This window comes from Macaca mulatta, chromosome 7 (assembly GCF_049350105.2).
Source record: "Macaca mulatta isolate MMU2019108-1 chromosome 7, T2T-MMU8v2.0, whole genome shotgun sequence".
Taxonomy (NCBI): Eukaryota; Metazoa; Chordata; class Mammalia; order Primates; family Cercopithecidae; genus Macaca; species Macaca mulatta.
Window position 1 is genome coordinate 29,602,064 of NC_133412.1, and position 15,434 is coordinate 29,617,497.

The 15,434-nt window shown below is 40.4% G+C and overlaps 1 protein-coding gene across 4 annotated transcripts in view; it reads right to left on the bottom strand.

The window, feature by feature from the left end:
* Window positions 1-5,024: 5,024 nt before the first annotated feature.
* MYO5A (myosin VA) overlaps window positions 5,025-15,434 on the bottom strand; it is a 220,963-nt gene continuing 210,553 nt past the window's right edge. For 3 of the 4 annotated variants that reach the window (XM_015142271.3, XM_028850935.2, XM_015142266.3), the window contains 3 exons: window positions 13,472-13,646; window positions 11,906-11,986; window positions 10,296-11,637 (listed from right to left, as the gene is read on the bottom strand). In XM_015142271.3, the coding sequence (XP_014997757.2) occupies window positions 11,485-11,637; window positions 11,906-11,986; window positions 13,472-13,646 (409 nt within the window). In that variant the 3' untranslated portion in view covers window positions 10,296-11,484. Of the gene's footprint in view, window positions 11,638-11,905; window positions 11,987-13,471; window positions 13,647-15,434 lie in introns of all 4 variants that reach the window. The other variant, XM_015142269.3, reaches the window with a different exon arrangement.

Below are 15,434 nucleotides of genomic sequence, written 5' to 3' on the forward strand. Positions count from 1 at the left end.
CGTTGTTGTCATTCATCAAATGTATTCTTTAACCATAGTTTCCTTTAGTTCTTTGAATATATTTATAATGGCCATTCTGAAATCTTTGTTAATCTAACACCTTGTTATTCTTATAAGCAGTTTCTGTTGCCTGATTTTTTTTTTCTGCTTGTAAGTCACACTTTGCTGTTTCTTTGTATGTCTTGTAATTTTTTGGTTATAATCTGGATATTTCTGATAATATAGTGTAGTAGCTCTGCATACTGGTCCTTGTTTTTGTAAATAAACTGGGCTTGCTTATGTTTTAGCGATCAGCTGGCTTATTTCAATAAGATCTATTTGGCCCTCCCCCAACACCCCATAGTGGGAAGCCTCTGATGTTGCTTCTCAGGCAGTGTAGCCTGCCAAACCTGGGATGACAGTGGTTTTGGCTAGCTTCACTTCACTTCACTGTGTTAACATTCAGCTGTTAAACTCCACCAATTACGATTTTCTGCAATGCCATAAGGAACATATGGTTTCACAGACAGTATCCTATCAATTTTGGGCTCCTTTGAAAGGATAGTTCTTGAGGTCAATGTTTGAGACTTGTTCTGATCCTGCAAGGACTCCTCCTGGTGTCTCTTCTCCCAATTCTCTCCAGGAAAGTTATAGCCTAAAGTTTAGCCTATAACTCTAATAAATCTACCAATCCCCTCCCAATCCCCAGTCATTGCAACCTCCACTGTTTTTGAAGTGCCCTTAGGCTTGAACTTCTCTACACTCTTTTGCAAATGAAGTCAGTTCCTTTAGGAAGAAATTTGGAGCTTTCCGTTCCTGGTGAAAACCTCTGAGCCATTGTTCTGGAGCTGGAGGTGGGGACAGTGGTTTGCATCTCTTTGAGTGATGGGAGCCAAATGCTCAGTGGATGGGGGATAGTGGCCTTAGGTCTTTTTGGTTGGCCTTTCCCAGCATGAGAGCACCACCTTACAAGCCTGAACGAGATCCACTGGGGTCCCAGTATTTTCAGCAGTGATATCCCCAAGGTAGGGCCTGTGAGCCATGAGTAGGGGCTGGGTAGAAGGGAGTCCCCACCTGTTGACTTCATTTATTTGAAACTTAGCTTAAGCAAGAGGTGGCTGGGAGCAGGATGAGAAGTGCTGACATCCTGCCCTCCTCCTACTGTGAGCTGGCAGAGAGGAAGCCCTGAGTTCTTGGCTATACCAGTCTAGAGTGGAGTTTTTGTCTCATTGACCTGGGAAGATGGAAGGAGGGAGGAATCTTGGTTCAGATACAACAAGCTCACTCTTCTTATCAAGCTTTAGTATGTTTTCTTGAATAAGCGTTTCTTCATTTAGTGTATGCCCTTAGGACCATTTCTAGGGACTTTAAAAAAATTGCAGGTTTGGTTTGTTTTTAAAATAATTCTCACTGGTTTCACTGGTTTCCTTAGGGAGTTGTCTGCAAAGCTCCTTATGCTATCATGTCAGAAGTGGAATTCCTAAAAGCTACTTTTGAAATGTGAGAAATATTTCTCCTCTTGTATTTAATGTCAACTCAAGAATGGTTTTCCATGGGCTTTTGCCCTTTCTTTGCCCATTTCACTTCTGTTGACCAACCCCATTCCCACCTGTATTTTCCTCCATCCTAGCTAGGGTCATCCTAGACACAGGCCATTTAGCCCAGAGACCTATTTTTAGCAGACCATGGGTGTCCTGTGAAAAGCAACCATTTGTCTTCCTAGATTATAACCTGAAGATTTGACATAACCCAGATCTCAGTGGAAATTTTTTTTTGGTCACAAGTAGCATTGACTAAACTCTCTTCAAATTCATTTAGCTTTCTTGATAATACAGACTCTTAGGAAATGAGTTTCAGAACTCTATGGTTGACAACATAAACTAGTATTTTATTTCTTTTTCAGTAACTGAAGTTTCAAAATTTGTCTGTTTACCATATTTGACTTTTGGTAGGTAGTTCATGTTTTCCTTAACTGGGCTTAGCATAATTTTTTTTTGAGATGGAGTCTTGCTCTGTCGCCCAGGCTGGAGTGCAGTGGCACAATCTTGGCTTACTGCAAGCTCCGCCTCCCGGGTTCACACCGTTCTCCTGCCTCAACCTCCCAAGTAGCTGGGACTACAGGCACCTACCACCACGCCCGGCTAGTTTTTTGTATTTTTTAGTAGAGACGGGGTTTCACTGTGTTAGCCAGGATGGTCTCAATCTCCTGACCTTGTGATCCGCCCGCCTCGGCCTCCCAAAGTGCTGGGATTACAGGTGTGAGCCACCACGCCCGGCCCAACCAAGCATAATTTTTTAGTACTTGCCCACATTCTTACCTTCTTGGCATTCATTTCTCTAGGCTGAATTGTCTCAGGATTTTCAAACCATTCTTATGTGTAGTATCCTTTTCCTTCAATTATCTCTTTTATTCTCTTCTGAACCTCTTATATTCCCTTGTGTTTTGTTTGAAACCCAATGACCAGAACTGCCCATAGCTGGCCAACATGGTGCTAACAAGCTCTGTATGGCAGGTTTTATTTCTCTCCTTTTGAATAATGTCCATTATATTTTGGTTTCAGCAGCAAGGTGATCAACGCGAACAAATCACATGTCTTCCCAGGTCCCTTTCTGGGGTGGTAAATGTGATTTCAAAATTCTTCAGTTGTGTAACACTTTGCTTACTTCTCTGTGCACTTATGCTGACTGCTAAGACCCAGGAACCCACCCAGCAGCTCCACACTTTCACATGCATGGCACACTCCCAGTGCTGCACGCGATTCGTATCCCTTTCTTTCCCATTCAAGAAAAGCATTACTGTAGACATACATTGCTTTCATTTCCTCTGTTAATTATACCGTTTTACCTCTGGTGAACTCCCACTACCACCTAATCAATCCTGTGTTTTCTGTGAATGATCCAATTTCTAGTTTCAGTGGGGGGTATGTCAGGCTAGGACAGTCAGAGCACTCCACTCCTCTGTACACAGTGATTATTCAGAGGATGGAGGTAGAACTCGAGCCAATGAGACTCCACCCTAAAATGTCTTACTGAGAATTACTGAAGGCAGAGCCATAGAATGAAGCCAAACACTACCGAGGGCCATCTTTGTCACTTGGGGGAGAACATGACTAAGAATGAAGCCAAAAGTAAGGAAAGAAAGGGAGAGATCCCTGATGTCAATGTTTGGGCACCTGGATATATCTCTGAACTTTAGTTCTGTTACATAATACATTTCCTTCTTGGTTGGGTCAGTTTGAGTTTGATTTTTGTCATATGCCCCAGAAAGAATCCTAATGATCATACCAAAATGCAACTGGATGAGAGTGATTTTATTATGGGGAAATAATCTTGACTTGGTTCCAATTAATTTAGAAAAAGAAACTGTTGGCTGAGCACGGTGGCTCACACCTGTAATCCCAGCACTTTGGGGGGCCGAGGTGGGCGGATCACGAGGTCAAGAGATTGAGATCATCCTGGCCAATATGGTGAAACCCCATCTCTACTAAAAATACAAAAATTAGCTGGGCATGGTGGCACGTGCCTGTAGCAGCTACTTGGGAGGCTGCGGCAGAATCACTTGAACACAGGAGGCAGAGGGTGCAGTGAGCTGAGATCACGCCACTCCACTCCAGCCTGGTGACAGAGCAAGATTTTGTCTCAAAAAAAAAAAAAAAAGAAAAGAAAAGAAAAGAAAAGAAAAACTGTTTGCAAATTTTGACATTTTATTGCTTGTAACATACTGGTGTTCTGCTGTGGTTCATGGGGCCAGTGATTGAATTTAATTTGGAAGCTGATATATTTCAAGGGCCTGTTGCAGTGCTCAGAAAAGTACTTAACAAATGAGTTGAATGAATGTGTCATGGAAGTAGGAAGTGTATAATCTACATGAAAACCATGTACAGTCATATAGTCATGCATTACTAACAAAGGAGATATGCCCTGAGAAATGCATCATTAGGCAATTTCATCATTGTGCAAATATCAGTGTTCTTACACAAACCTAGATGGTATAGCCTACTATACACCCTGGCTATATGGTATAGCCTATTGCTCCCAGGCTAGAAACCTGTATAGCCCATTAGTGTACCGCAAATTGCAGGCAATGGTAAGTACCTGTTTTTCTTTTTTTTTTTTTTTTTTGAGACGGAGTCTCACGCTGTTGCCCAGGCTGGAGTGCAGTGGCGCGATCTCGGCTCACTGCAAGCTCCGCCTCCCGGGTTCCCGCCATTCTCCTGCCTCAGCCTCCTGAGTAGCTGGGACTACAGGCGCCCGCCACCGCGCCCGGCTAATTTTTTGTATTTTTAGTAGAGACGGGGTTTCACTGTGGTCTCGATCTCCTGACCTTGTGATCCGCCCGCCTCGGCCTCCCAAAGTGCTGGGATTACAGGCTTGAGCCACCGCGCCCGGCCTCTGTTTTTCTAAACATAGAAAAGATAACAATAAAAATACAGTATTATAAACTTACGGGACCACTGTCATATATGCGGTCCATCATTGACCCAAAATGTTATGTGGTACATGATGATATTAATTCCTTCTTACCATCAATAAATATGAGACTAATTCCATCATCACAGGTCTGAATAACTGCTCTGTTTCCTTACCCAAAAAAGCACATCTGCATACTTCTTTGATCTATGTCCTATGCCAAAAAATGTCTACTCTCCCACTATATTAAAAGTAGAACTTTTGACACAAATGACATCCTCAACCTTTTGAAAGTCTAAGTAGATTATGTATCTCAAATTCCCCTTGGTTATGTCTATTTCTCTGTCAGAGAATTCCAACATATTTAGGCATGACTTTCCCTTGAAGAAAAGACACTACCTTTTCCTCAGCTGTTTCTGTTTGCTTAAGTGTTTGGCAGTTCTCTTCTTTATCATATATATTACTAGGTTGTCCAGTTTAGGAGGGGAACTCGTCAACTTTTAAATTTCCAAGACTTCTTAGAATATTCTCATGGGGAGAGATTGTATTTACATTCACCAGTCTTCAGGAAAACAACTTGTTTTGTTGTTTTAAAATGTGCAGTGGAGTTATTTATAAGACACTGACAAAAACTCTTTATATCCATATCTTTATTTAAACAAGTTTCTATAATAGCTAGGAGAATACAGCATTAATGACACACATTTACTAAGCACAACATTGGACAACTACAAATTTAGAGCATAAATGTAATTCTGATATTGTTTTGGTTTTTATCTTAGCACTAGGTGATATCTAGTGAAAACCCATGTTTCAAAGGCTTTTTTGATATGAGATGAATTATTAACTTATTTTTAAAAATTGCACGTGAGATATGCTAGAATGGGTTCTAGAGTCTAGAGTTAGTTGATAATGCCTTTCATGTCTCAGTATTTCTGCTTCCTTTTTAATGGGTAAATGTTTCACCTAAGAACTCTCAAAAAATTGTATCAAAATTTTCTATGCAGATCAAAGTAGAATTCCTTTTCCAGACCCAACAAGGAAAAATATTTGAAAACCGCAATGTCCAATTTCATTTTAGTTAAAAGGCATGTCAATTTCGTAGTAAATTAATGAACTTAATAATTAAAATACAATATGTTAAATGGCATGAACTCATTTCTGTGCAACACTGTTAGAGCAATTTAAATTTCCCAAAGACACAAAAAAGTCAATTTTACTGCAGGATCCCACAAAAATACATAACTAGGAACCATAAATTACAACATATATATCCACATTTAAAGAAAAAATTCACCATTTGTTGGGAAAAATAATGGCTCAAATGATTTAGGGAGCCTGAAATGTGGGCTAAAATTTTGTAACACAGTAACAATAAGATTTGAAACTGCTGACGCTGAAAAATGCATAAAAATATACTGACCTGCCAAGCACTGAATTATATATACCAGTTTCAACTAAAAAACATTTTTTCTTTCAAATATTTCAAGCATTACAATACTGAGGAAATGTTAGTCATATGAATCCAATAACATCCATTAAGTTAAGCTAATGAACATTTTAGATAGACCAAATTACAAATAAAAAAAGTATAAAAAGCATTTTGGAAGATATTTTACATAGTATTTTTCAGTTCCTGATCTACTGAGAAATCTACTGTAATTCAGGTTGGTTTATTTAATTTAGGGTGATACAACAGAACAGAACTTATAGAACGCTTTCCTGTTTTTACTCAACCTTTTATAGTACAGGGTTCTTAAAAAATTTTGAAAAGAATGTCCACAAAAAGTTTGAGTTATACCCTTTACCTTTAGTAACAAAAGGTTAGTAGAAAGCAAGACATTTAAGTATTACCAAGAATCTAACTTATCTCCATAATTTCTTTCACATATTCATTTGCTTACTTGTGACACAGGGTCCCACTGACTCAGAAGCATTCTCTCAGCTGGCCTCACTGGCTCTGAGACTGTCGCTGCCCCACAGTTCCAGTTCCCATTTGGAAAGGAAAGAGGAAGTACAGGAGAAGAAGGGTCATGCAGGGCCACACCCAATCCAAACTCTCACAAAACCTTGAGAAACAGGGCAAGATATCCCTTCCAGGCAAGATATCCTTTACAGAAGAAAAGTTCTGGAGAACTTAAGGCAGCTCTAGAAGGGAAGGGAGCAAGGGTTAAGGCGGCCCTCACAGCACAGCCTGAGAACAAATTACAATGCACTCATCCATGAACAGAGGCGACAGCAATACAGAGCCTCTTCAACGTGCATGCACACGGCACCCCTCCTAGCACCCGTCTACACCTGCACACACTGCAGCGCCCACACACACACTGACATGTATATGGCCTGCCCAGTGACAGCTCTCAGAAGGTACCCGGTGGCTTGGGCTCCCCTGTGCTGAGGACCTAAATTGGGAAGGTGGCCTATAGCTGCAGGCCTGTCCAGGCTGCACAGCTCACCTGGTGGCTCCAACAGGGACTCTGATGGGTGTGTGGAGAGTAACTTTCCTCTTAATTTCAGAGAGACTTTTGCTGCTTCCTGTCTTTTTGGTTGAGATAGTCTGCCACCAATTAATGCCCAAACAGAATATTGCACCCTCCCAGAGAGCACTGATTCATGACAAAAGTCAAGCCTAGTTATAGCAAGTAACTACGACAAAAAAGAAAACCACGGGGCGCTGAGCACTTGGTCCCCTTAAAACAAGTCACTTGGTGCTCAGCACTTGGTCCGTTCCCACATGCCAGCTGCCAACTCGGACAAAAAAGCACCCCTTGCTGGCCAGGGGCATTCCACATGTACCAGGAGGGGCAGCACGTGACCTCACGACTTTTTAAAGTCTCCTGCCTCACAGGTGCCCACACCACCACTGCTCCGTATGGGAAAGCGGGACAGCCAGAGGGCTGTGCGACATCAGGCAAGTCACTGCCCCTATCTCTATTCCCAAGCTATTATCGGCAAATGATTGTAGAAGCAACCCCATCCACCGTCCATGCTGCTGTGAGGATGAAACGAGGTAACAGAGAAAAGCGCTGCAGGAAAGCATATCTGGACCCAGGTACTGTTTCTGCATTACTTTCAACAGGATGCACTAGTTTTGGCTCTGTTTTATCATAAGCAGCTGACATTACCCAGAGGATCCTTGACTATGCCTGCTAAGGAACTCTATGAATTAGTGGTGTGTGTGTGTGTGTGTGTGTGTGTGTGTGTGTGTGTGTGTGTGAGAGAGAGAGAGAGAGCGCATTGTGTGAGGACTTCTCAGGATGGTGGTAGGTGCTCATTTTCCTAGGGTTACCAGGAAAGTAATTTCTCACAACAATCACTACACTGAAATTATAATAATATAGTATTTTCATAGCCTCCCCTAGCATGTAGCTATAACCTTACTAACATATTTGATCTATATTCCACGTAATTACTCACCCAGAAAGAGCCAACTATCAGCTATCCATGGAAATGAAGAAATAACACAGCAACTCATCCAAACTGACAATAATCCCCAAATCTCCTATCAGTTGGCTTTGGAATATGTTTTTGTGCTTCTGCACCTGATGAAAGAAGCATCAGATATGTGGACATTTTTTAAACTTCCAAAGGAATTAGAAGCTGCACTTTGTGGATTTTATCCCATATTTATCTTCCCTTCTTTTAGAGTTACTCTCGGGCAGATCAAAGCCTTAACCTGAGGAAAAGCTGCAAGAAGGGGAAATTACTTTTAATTCTTCAGCTTCATGTTGTAAGGGTGTGAGGTGAGTCTGTATGTAGTAAGGTGAATGGGGAGGGGATTATTGAGATAAAGAACTGTTGTGACTTTTAAGATCACTTCCTTTGAATTCCCATTGTGTGTCACAGAGGAATTAAGAAAAAGTCAATGACTGATCTTCTGAAGGAATGTATTGCAGAGAAGCAAGAACAACAAGACCAGCGCAAAGACTGGGCTGATGGTAAGCACCAGGAAGGCCAGCAGGGGCAACTGAGGACTGACTCCATCCACCTGCCGTCAGTGCACAAACAGCAGGCAACGGGAGAGACTATTAAGTTGAGGGAAGGGGAAGAGTGAATGTGTAGGGGAAAGGGTGGCAGGGTGTGTCTGAAGTTGGGTGAGAAAGTATGGCTGACAGAGAGAAAGAACCTCAGAGGGAAAGCAATCCTCAAACTGGCCCAAAGATCCCCATAGTCGGCAGAATCTTCTTTTACCTTCAATAAAATGGTATACAGAGTCATTTACTGGACCTTAGGGTTCCCTGGTTACAAGGATTCTTGTGAACGACTAAAAATCTCCAGGCCAATTAACCAAGAGAGGTTAATTCAGACCCTCATCTGGGGCTCTGGGTAGGCCTGGGAGGAAGCTGGAGCCCTGGAGTAGCAGAACCTTTGTGCCACCATCACTGAACAGGAGAAACCAGCAGGGGCGGCTGTGGGAGCTCTGGCTCCAGCACTTGACAGGAGAAAGACAGGAGAAGGGAGAGAAAGGCTCAGACCATAGCCTTTCTTTCATGACGCTTCAGTACATGAGCTGTCTGGAGTGAAAAAAAGGGCTGCATGGCAGTGAGAGCTATAGCGTGACCTGGAAGACTTGAGAAGATTCAGGGTGCACGTGAGTCGTGCTACACAGGATGAAGCTGGGGGAGGTCTGGGAGATTTCCAGGGCTGAGGTGGACTGCTTGTACCACGGTTGCATTTTCTTAGCAAGTCCCCAACTTATAGCATATCGGATGCTGTTAGATTCTGACACATTCAGTACAAACCAAATGGCTGTGACTAAATTGTGCATTGAAAACCGCCTTGACAACCAGGAAAAACTGGGAGAATCTGATGCAATTGGTAGTGCTTCTGGTTGATACTGCAAATAAATAAATACATGTATTCAAACTGAATAAAGCAGTATATGATGTAATAAAAATTAAACTAATTATAATACAAATATAGTAGGACCTTCTAAAAGCATGTACATAAATCATGTACATTTAAGAAAGGTTACGGTCACAAACCTGTGATTTTACATTTGATTAATCCTAAGGAATTGACAGGCACTACACACTGGTCTTTCCATCAAAGAATGAACTTACTGAATAACTGCAGCTTTTTTTCTCTAGAATCTAAGGGCTGAGAAGAGAGAATTTTAAATGTGGAAGAGACATTAAGAATCAGTGTCCAACTCTCTTATTTTATAAACAAGGAACTTGAGGCCCACGTGAATTAACAGACAGTATTCATCTTTTAATAACAATCTTTATCACTGATATGAAGCTGTTTGACTTCCACAAATATTGCACATATTTTAATAAGATTTGTCATTTTTATAGACCATCTAACAGTTAAATGATATAATCTATGATTGTAATTCAGAACCAGAGTTTCTAATGAAAACTAATAATTTGCTTTTGTGCAACCTGAAGGATTTATTGTATAAGATTCCTAAGAAAAATGGTGAATATATTTAACTAGAATTTCAGAATGACAACTTACAGAACCCAGTTCATTAAGAATCTGGGTCTTAATGAACCAAATGCTCTGTAAAATTCAACAATCTTCTATTTCTTATATAAGTCTTCTTAAAGTATTTCTAACATGATGTTTTTAAAAGTACCTAGTGGCATCTGAGAACACTTATAGAAGTTGCAAAGCCTTAAAAACTGAATCATAATGAAATATTTATTATATACCTTCTTTTGCATAATCAAAGTTTCAAGACCTGAATCATGAATATTCTGACAATCTTTTCTGGATAGTGAGTGATATTAAATCTTTTTTTTTTTTTTTCCCCCAAGGCAGTGTCTCTCTCTGTCACCCAGGCTGGAGTGCAGTGGTTCAATCTCATTGCAATCTCCGCCTCCCAGGTTCAATCGATTCTTGTGCCTCAGCCTCCCAAGTAGCTGGGATTACAGGCACGTGCCACCATGCCCGGCTAATTTTTGTATTTTTAGTAGAGACAGGGTTTCACCATGTTGGCCAGGCTGGTCTCAAAGTCCTGACCTCAAGTGATCTGCCCACCTTAGCCTCCCAAAGTGCTGGGATTAAAGGCGTGAGCCACCACACCCAGCCTAGATTAATTCTTAATAAATTAAGAAGAGAGAAAACCTGTCAAGGTTGAAAATATGCACTGAAGGAATCGGATCTGGTAATTAAAAATAAGTCACTTCACAGAACACTGTACCCTGATGCAATATCCACCCAGGGAAAATTAATGAGCACATCAGTGTAATACATCCTGAATAAATAATGACATCAACAATAGCCACTTTGTCTAATCCTACCCCTAAATGTCAAGCATTTTGTCATATTATTACATGACTTTCCAGTGTCTGCTACTTGTGCAGGTGAATCTGTAGGTATTTGCATATAATCCAGTTAAAACTGTGATCTGATTGAATTGTAAACAGAGTTGATAAGAGAAACTTATTGTTGTAGTGCCTAATAAGAATATCACTTACATTTTAAGAAGACAGTATGTAGCAGCAGTTTAAAATGCTCAGTAAACTATAGTACAAATGGACATCTATACTATTTAGCAAACCAACATTCCTTTAATATCTCTATATAATAGTGACACAAATGAGGAATTACTTTACATATTGCCAGTTTATTTCTTTGAACCAGTTTGACAATATCAACATAATTGATTCCTAAAACTGATATGATATGTACTCAATGGAGACTTTTCTTTCCATTCTCCTGTTTAGTGCAGAGGAGATTCTTTGGTGCCTTCCTAACAACAGCTCATCTATGGAAGTTATGCTTTTTATACCATTCAAATGCAGTGCTAAGGATTTAAAATAAATGCTGCCAGCTGAAGACACATTTTTCTCCTCCTTTCCTTCCTCCCTCCCTCCCTTCCTTCCATCATTCTCCTGTATGTAAACTCAGGGTACCTAGTTGGTTAAGGATGAGTGTTGCTATAAAGATAACACAGCACAAAAGAGCCTATCTTTGTTTCCAAAGTGATGAAAGTATTCTAGGGAGATTTCCAGTTAATGACTTCTCATATGGGAGATAATCAGTATTTTCTCTTTAAAAATGTATTTTCAGTAGCTCACTGGAAATAATGGGTTCCTATTTCAGGCAAGAAATGTATTGTCAATGTTTGCCTGGGCATCACTTTCAGACCCGTGAAATGAAGCCCAGGCCGAGGCTGGCTGGAATCTGGATGGTTTCTAGCGCGAGGGAAGATGGGTTGAAAGGAAAGGTGACAGGAAAGATGTGTTTAGCATCCATGAGCAGCTGGGGAGAGTCCTTCCTGTCTCGTAAACGCATCTGAGAAGATTAAGAAAAAAAATTAACAGAGCATCAGTTCTTTGAATCTAAAAGACTTTTTTCTACTAAAATTTCTACCCTCAAATTCTCAACTAATGAAGAATGTTTACCTTTGTTTTAAACTCACTTCATTTTCCCAATAAACTATTATCAAAAAAGTTAGTGCATTGTAAAATAAGATAAAAGATAACACATTATCCTTCAATAAATCACAAAATGTCCATTCAAAAGACTGTGTTGGCGAATCAAAGAAGATGGGAGCTCTTACCTGTATCGTACGAATGAATGACACAGAGACTCTTTCTTCAAACTCATTAACAGGAGTATACAGATTCAACACCTTCACAATCTGTGAGAAATGAAATGATCAAAGTTTTTGGCATATTATCAAATACACACTGGGCACCTATAATCTGGAAAATTAAAAGGATCTGTGCATACGGATTTCAGTTCTACTCAGTGGTGGGCTGGGCCCAGAAGGAAGGAGGAGCTGGTCTGCACATTTACCTTTGTTATTTGAATTTTTACAGGAGAATGTATCAATGTAATGTTTGTGTAATATTGTAAGAAGCCGTGTACATTTAGAAGAATATTCAAACAGCACAAGAGAATAAAACATGAAAAATAAATGTCCGCACTCCCATCCTTCCAGTCTCCCAAAGTGGCAACTGTTAACCAAGGGTGGCCAGGCTGGTCTTGAACTCCTGACCTCAGGTGATCTGCCTGCCTTGGCCTCCTAAAGTGCTGGAATTACAGGTGTGAGCCACCATGCCCAGCCTACTGATTTTTTCTGTCGCCCAGGCTGGAGTGCAGTGGCGCGATCTTGGCTCACTGCAACCTCCGTCTCCCAGGTTCCAGCGATTCTCCTGCCTCAGCCTCCTGAGTAGCTGGGATAACAGGTGCCTGCCACCATGCCCGGCTAATTTTTGTATTTTTAGTAGACATGGGGTTTCACCATGTTGGTCAGGCTGGTCTTGAACTGATTTTTTACTGTATTGGGCAAAACTGAAAATTTCATGTTATAGGACATATGATGAACATTAAGAAAGTCTAAGACTTAGCACAGAAAATAACTGGGCAAAAAGAAAATTGGGCATGTTCTTGCCTGTGCCTTGCTTCATGCTGTCACTATCATCCTCAAATGCCCTTCTCATTCCCTTACTTCCTTAAATTCAATGCCCAGATTAATAGGACCTTCCCTGAATACAGTTATCTCCCCTCAGCACTTCCTTTAGACATCTTACTATAGAATTTGCTAGAACCTCTACGGTAGAGTCAGTTGGATACGACTCTGTCTGCCCTACTAAACCGTAAGCTCCTTGAAGGCAGGAATTTTTCCTTATTTATTGAAGCATCTTCCCCAGCAATAAATATGGTGCCTTGAGATGGAGGCTCAATTAGTCATCTGTTGAATTGAAGTAACAAGAATTATCTGTCTCTAAAAACAAAGTCATTATTTGATAATCCACTCAATTATGAAATAATATAGAAAGCTATTTTATGGAATATAAGCTGCATAGACTGTATACTCCATGAGAGCAGAGGCTTTGTTTTGCCTTTGGGTGCATCCCAGTGCCTTCAATGTTATATAGAACACTGTAAGCACTCAATAAATATTGGCTGAATATTAAATATATTTAACTATAATTAGCACTGAAATGTATTAATTTCTGGCAAAATCTCCTTGCTTTAAGATCGGCACAGGTATATATCTTCTTGGACACAGGTGAAGTCAGCTCAGAAATACAAGCAATAAGTAGGAGACTTCTTTACTTCCCTAAAGATCATCTTTGATGAATGTTAAATTATTTCATAACAGGGAAAGTGGCTCTACCTGGGCAGTAGTTAAAGCATTGCACATAGAACAAATGGCTTCTGCATCATCATCTGTTTTCTTTTTCACTTGCAAAAGTTGAGCAGCCTGAATGAGAGGTTCTAGGGTTTCTTTAGCCCCACTGTTCATCAGATTCTTGTCACGCAGCCATTCTTCAAGTTGACTGACATTGTACCTATTCCAAAAAAAAAAAAAAAAAAAAAAAAGAGAGATACAGAGAATGCAAATTTGCTGAATGTTGTCAAAAATGTCTTAATTTTTTTTTGTGTGGCCTTGTCAGGATTTATGTTAAAATGACAGGCAGTATTTTTGTTCAATTTTCTTAAATCTCATCAGCTGTGCTTAAAAATTTATTATAGTCATGAGGATTATAATCATCATTATATAAGATTAAATGACAAGATAATGTAATTCTCTTTAATGGAAGATGGAAGTAAAGTCATTATGGCAAAAGTTATTAGACTTGCTAATAAACAAAATAGAATACATAATGTAGCCCTGTCTTTATTGGTGGGCTGGCCAGAAAACACTTTGTAGCTTCTCTTACAATTTCAGAGCTGGGTTACTGTTGCAGGGTGAGACTTGATAATCCTTGAAGTACTCTCTCTTAAGACAAACTTCAAATCAGGTAACTGAATAACCAGAAGCCCTACATATACCTGTGCTCAAGCCTTAAGGGAAGAGCCTAGGAGATGAAGATGGTGACCTGAGAAAGCTCCGGGATGAAGGGAGAGAGAGGCAAGGGAGGGCCACTGGAAGAGACAAGGACTCCAAATGGGGACAGAGACAAACTACAGACACTGAGGTTTCACGAAGCAGCCAACCAAGTGGCAGCGGTCCGAAGACTGAGGTCAATGGACACACAATCAGCACTTAGCACCCAAGCAAATAGGGGCCAGCATAATATTACCACAGGCGGCTCCACATTTCCATGCAGACCTTATAGAGAAATATGTTCCACTATCTGAGAGGAAAGCATTACTGTCTTAAAATTCACTACAATTCAGTGTGAGTCAGGATGGAAAATTTGAAAAGAACACTAAGAGTTCCTGAGATTGAGTAACTACTAAGACTTTCATAGGAGAAATCATTTTTCTCTCCTCTTGGTGAATATTCTAGCTGTTTTAAAATAAAAATTTGTGTCCCAGTACGGTGGCTCACACCTGTAATCCCAGCATTTTGGGAGGCCAAGGCAGGTGGATCACCTGAGGTCAGGAGTTCGAGACCATCCTGGCCAACATGGGAAACCCTGTCTCTACTAAAAATACAAAAATTAGCCAGGCGTGGTGGTGCATGCCTGCATTCCCAGTTACTTGGGAGACTGAGGCAGGAGAATTGCTTGAACCTGGGAGGCAGAGGGTGCAGTGAGCCAAGATCATGCCATTGTACTCCAGCCTGGGCAACAAGAGCGAAACTCCATCTCAAAAAAATAAAAAATAAAAAATTTGTAAAAAAAATTATGTTACAATAATGAGGTTATGCTGAGGAGTAGTGGGCATAAAATTAAGTGTAGCTTTTCTTAAAATATAGAGGGGGGATATTGTAATAATTAGTAAAAGATCTATTAGACCTGTTCTTGTTGTCATAGGTACAAAAAGGTATTTTTCCAAAAATATATTTCTAAAAGCAATCAAACAATACAAATATTCATTATTATAATTTAATAATTTCTTATTGTATAATTAAAACACACACATAAGGAGAGGAAGCAGCTATCTCATCTTTGTGTATGTTTGAATCATCTCTTCACTCCCCCAAATAAGTAAGCTTCACAGTGGAGTAGGGTTTCCTATCAAGCATGTGAAGAACCTGTTGGCAGGGTACAGACAGGGAGCAATAATGAGATGTGAAGAAATCCAGCCAGGCAAGGGAAAGTGGCTCCGTGCCAGGTTCTCCCTTGCCGCTTGGCCGCATGGCATCAGACATGAGATGCAAGGACTGAAAACAAGCCATCAGCTCTCCA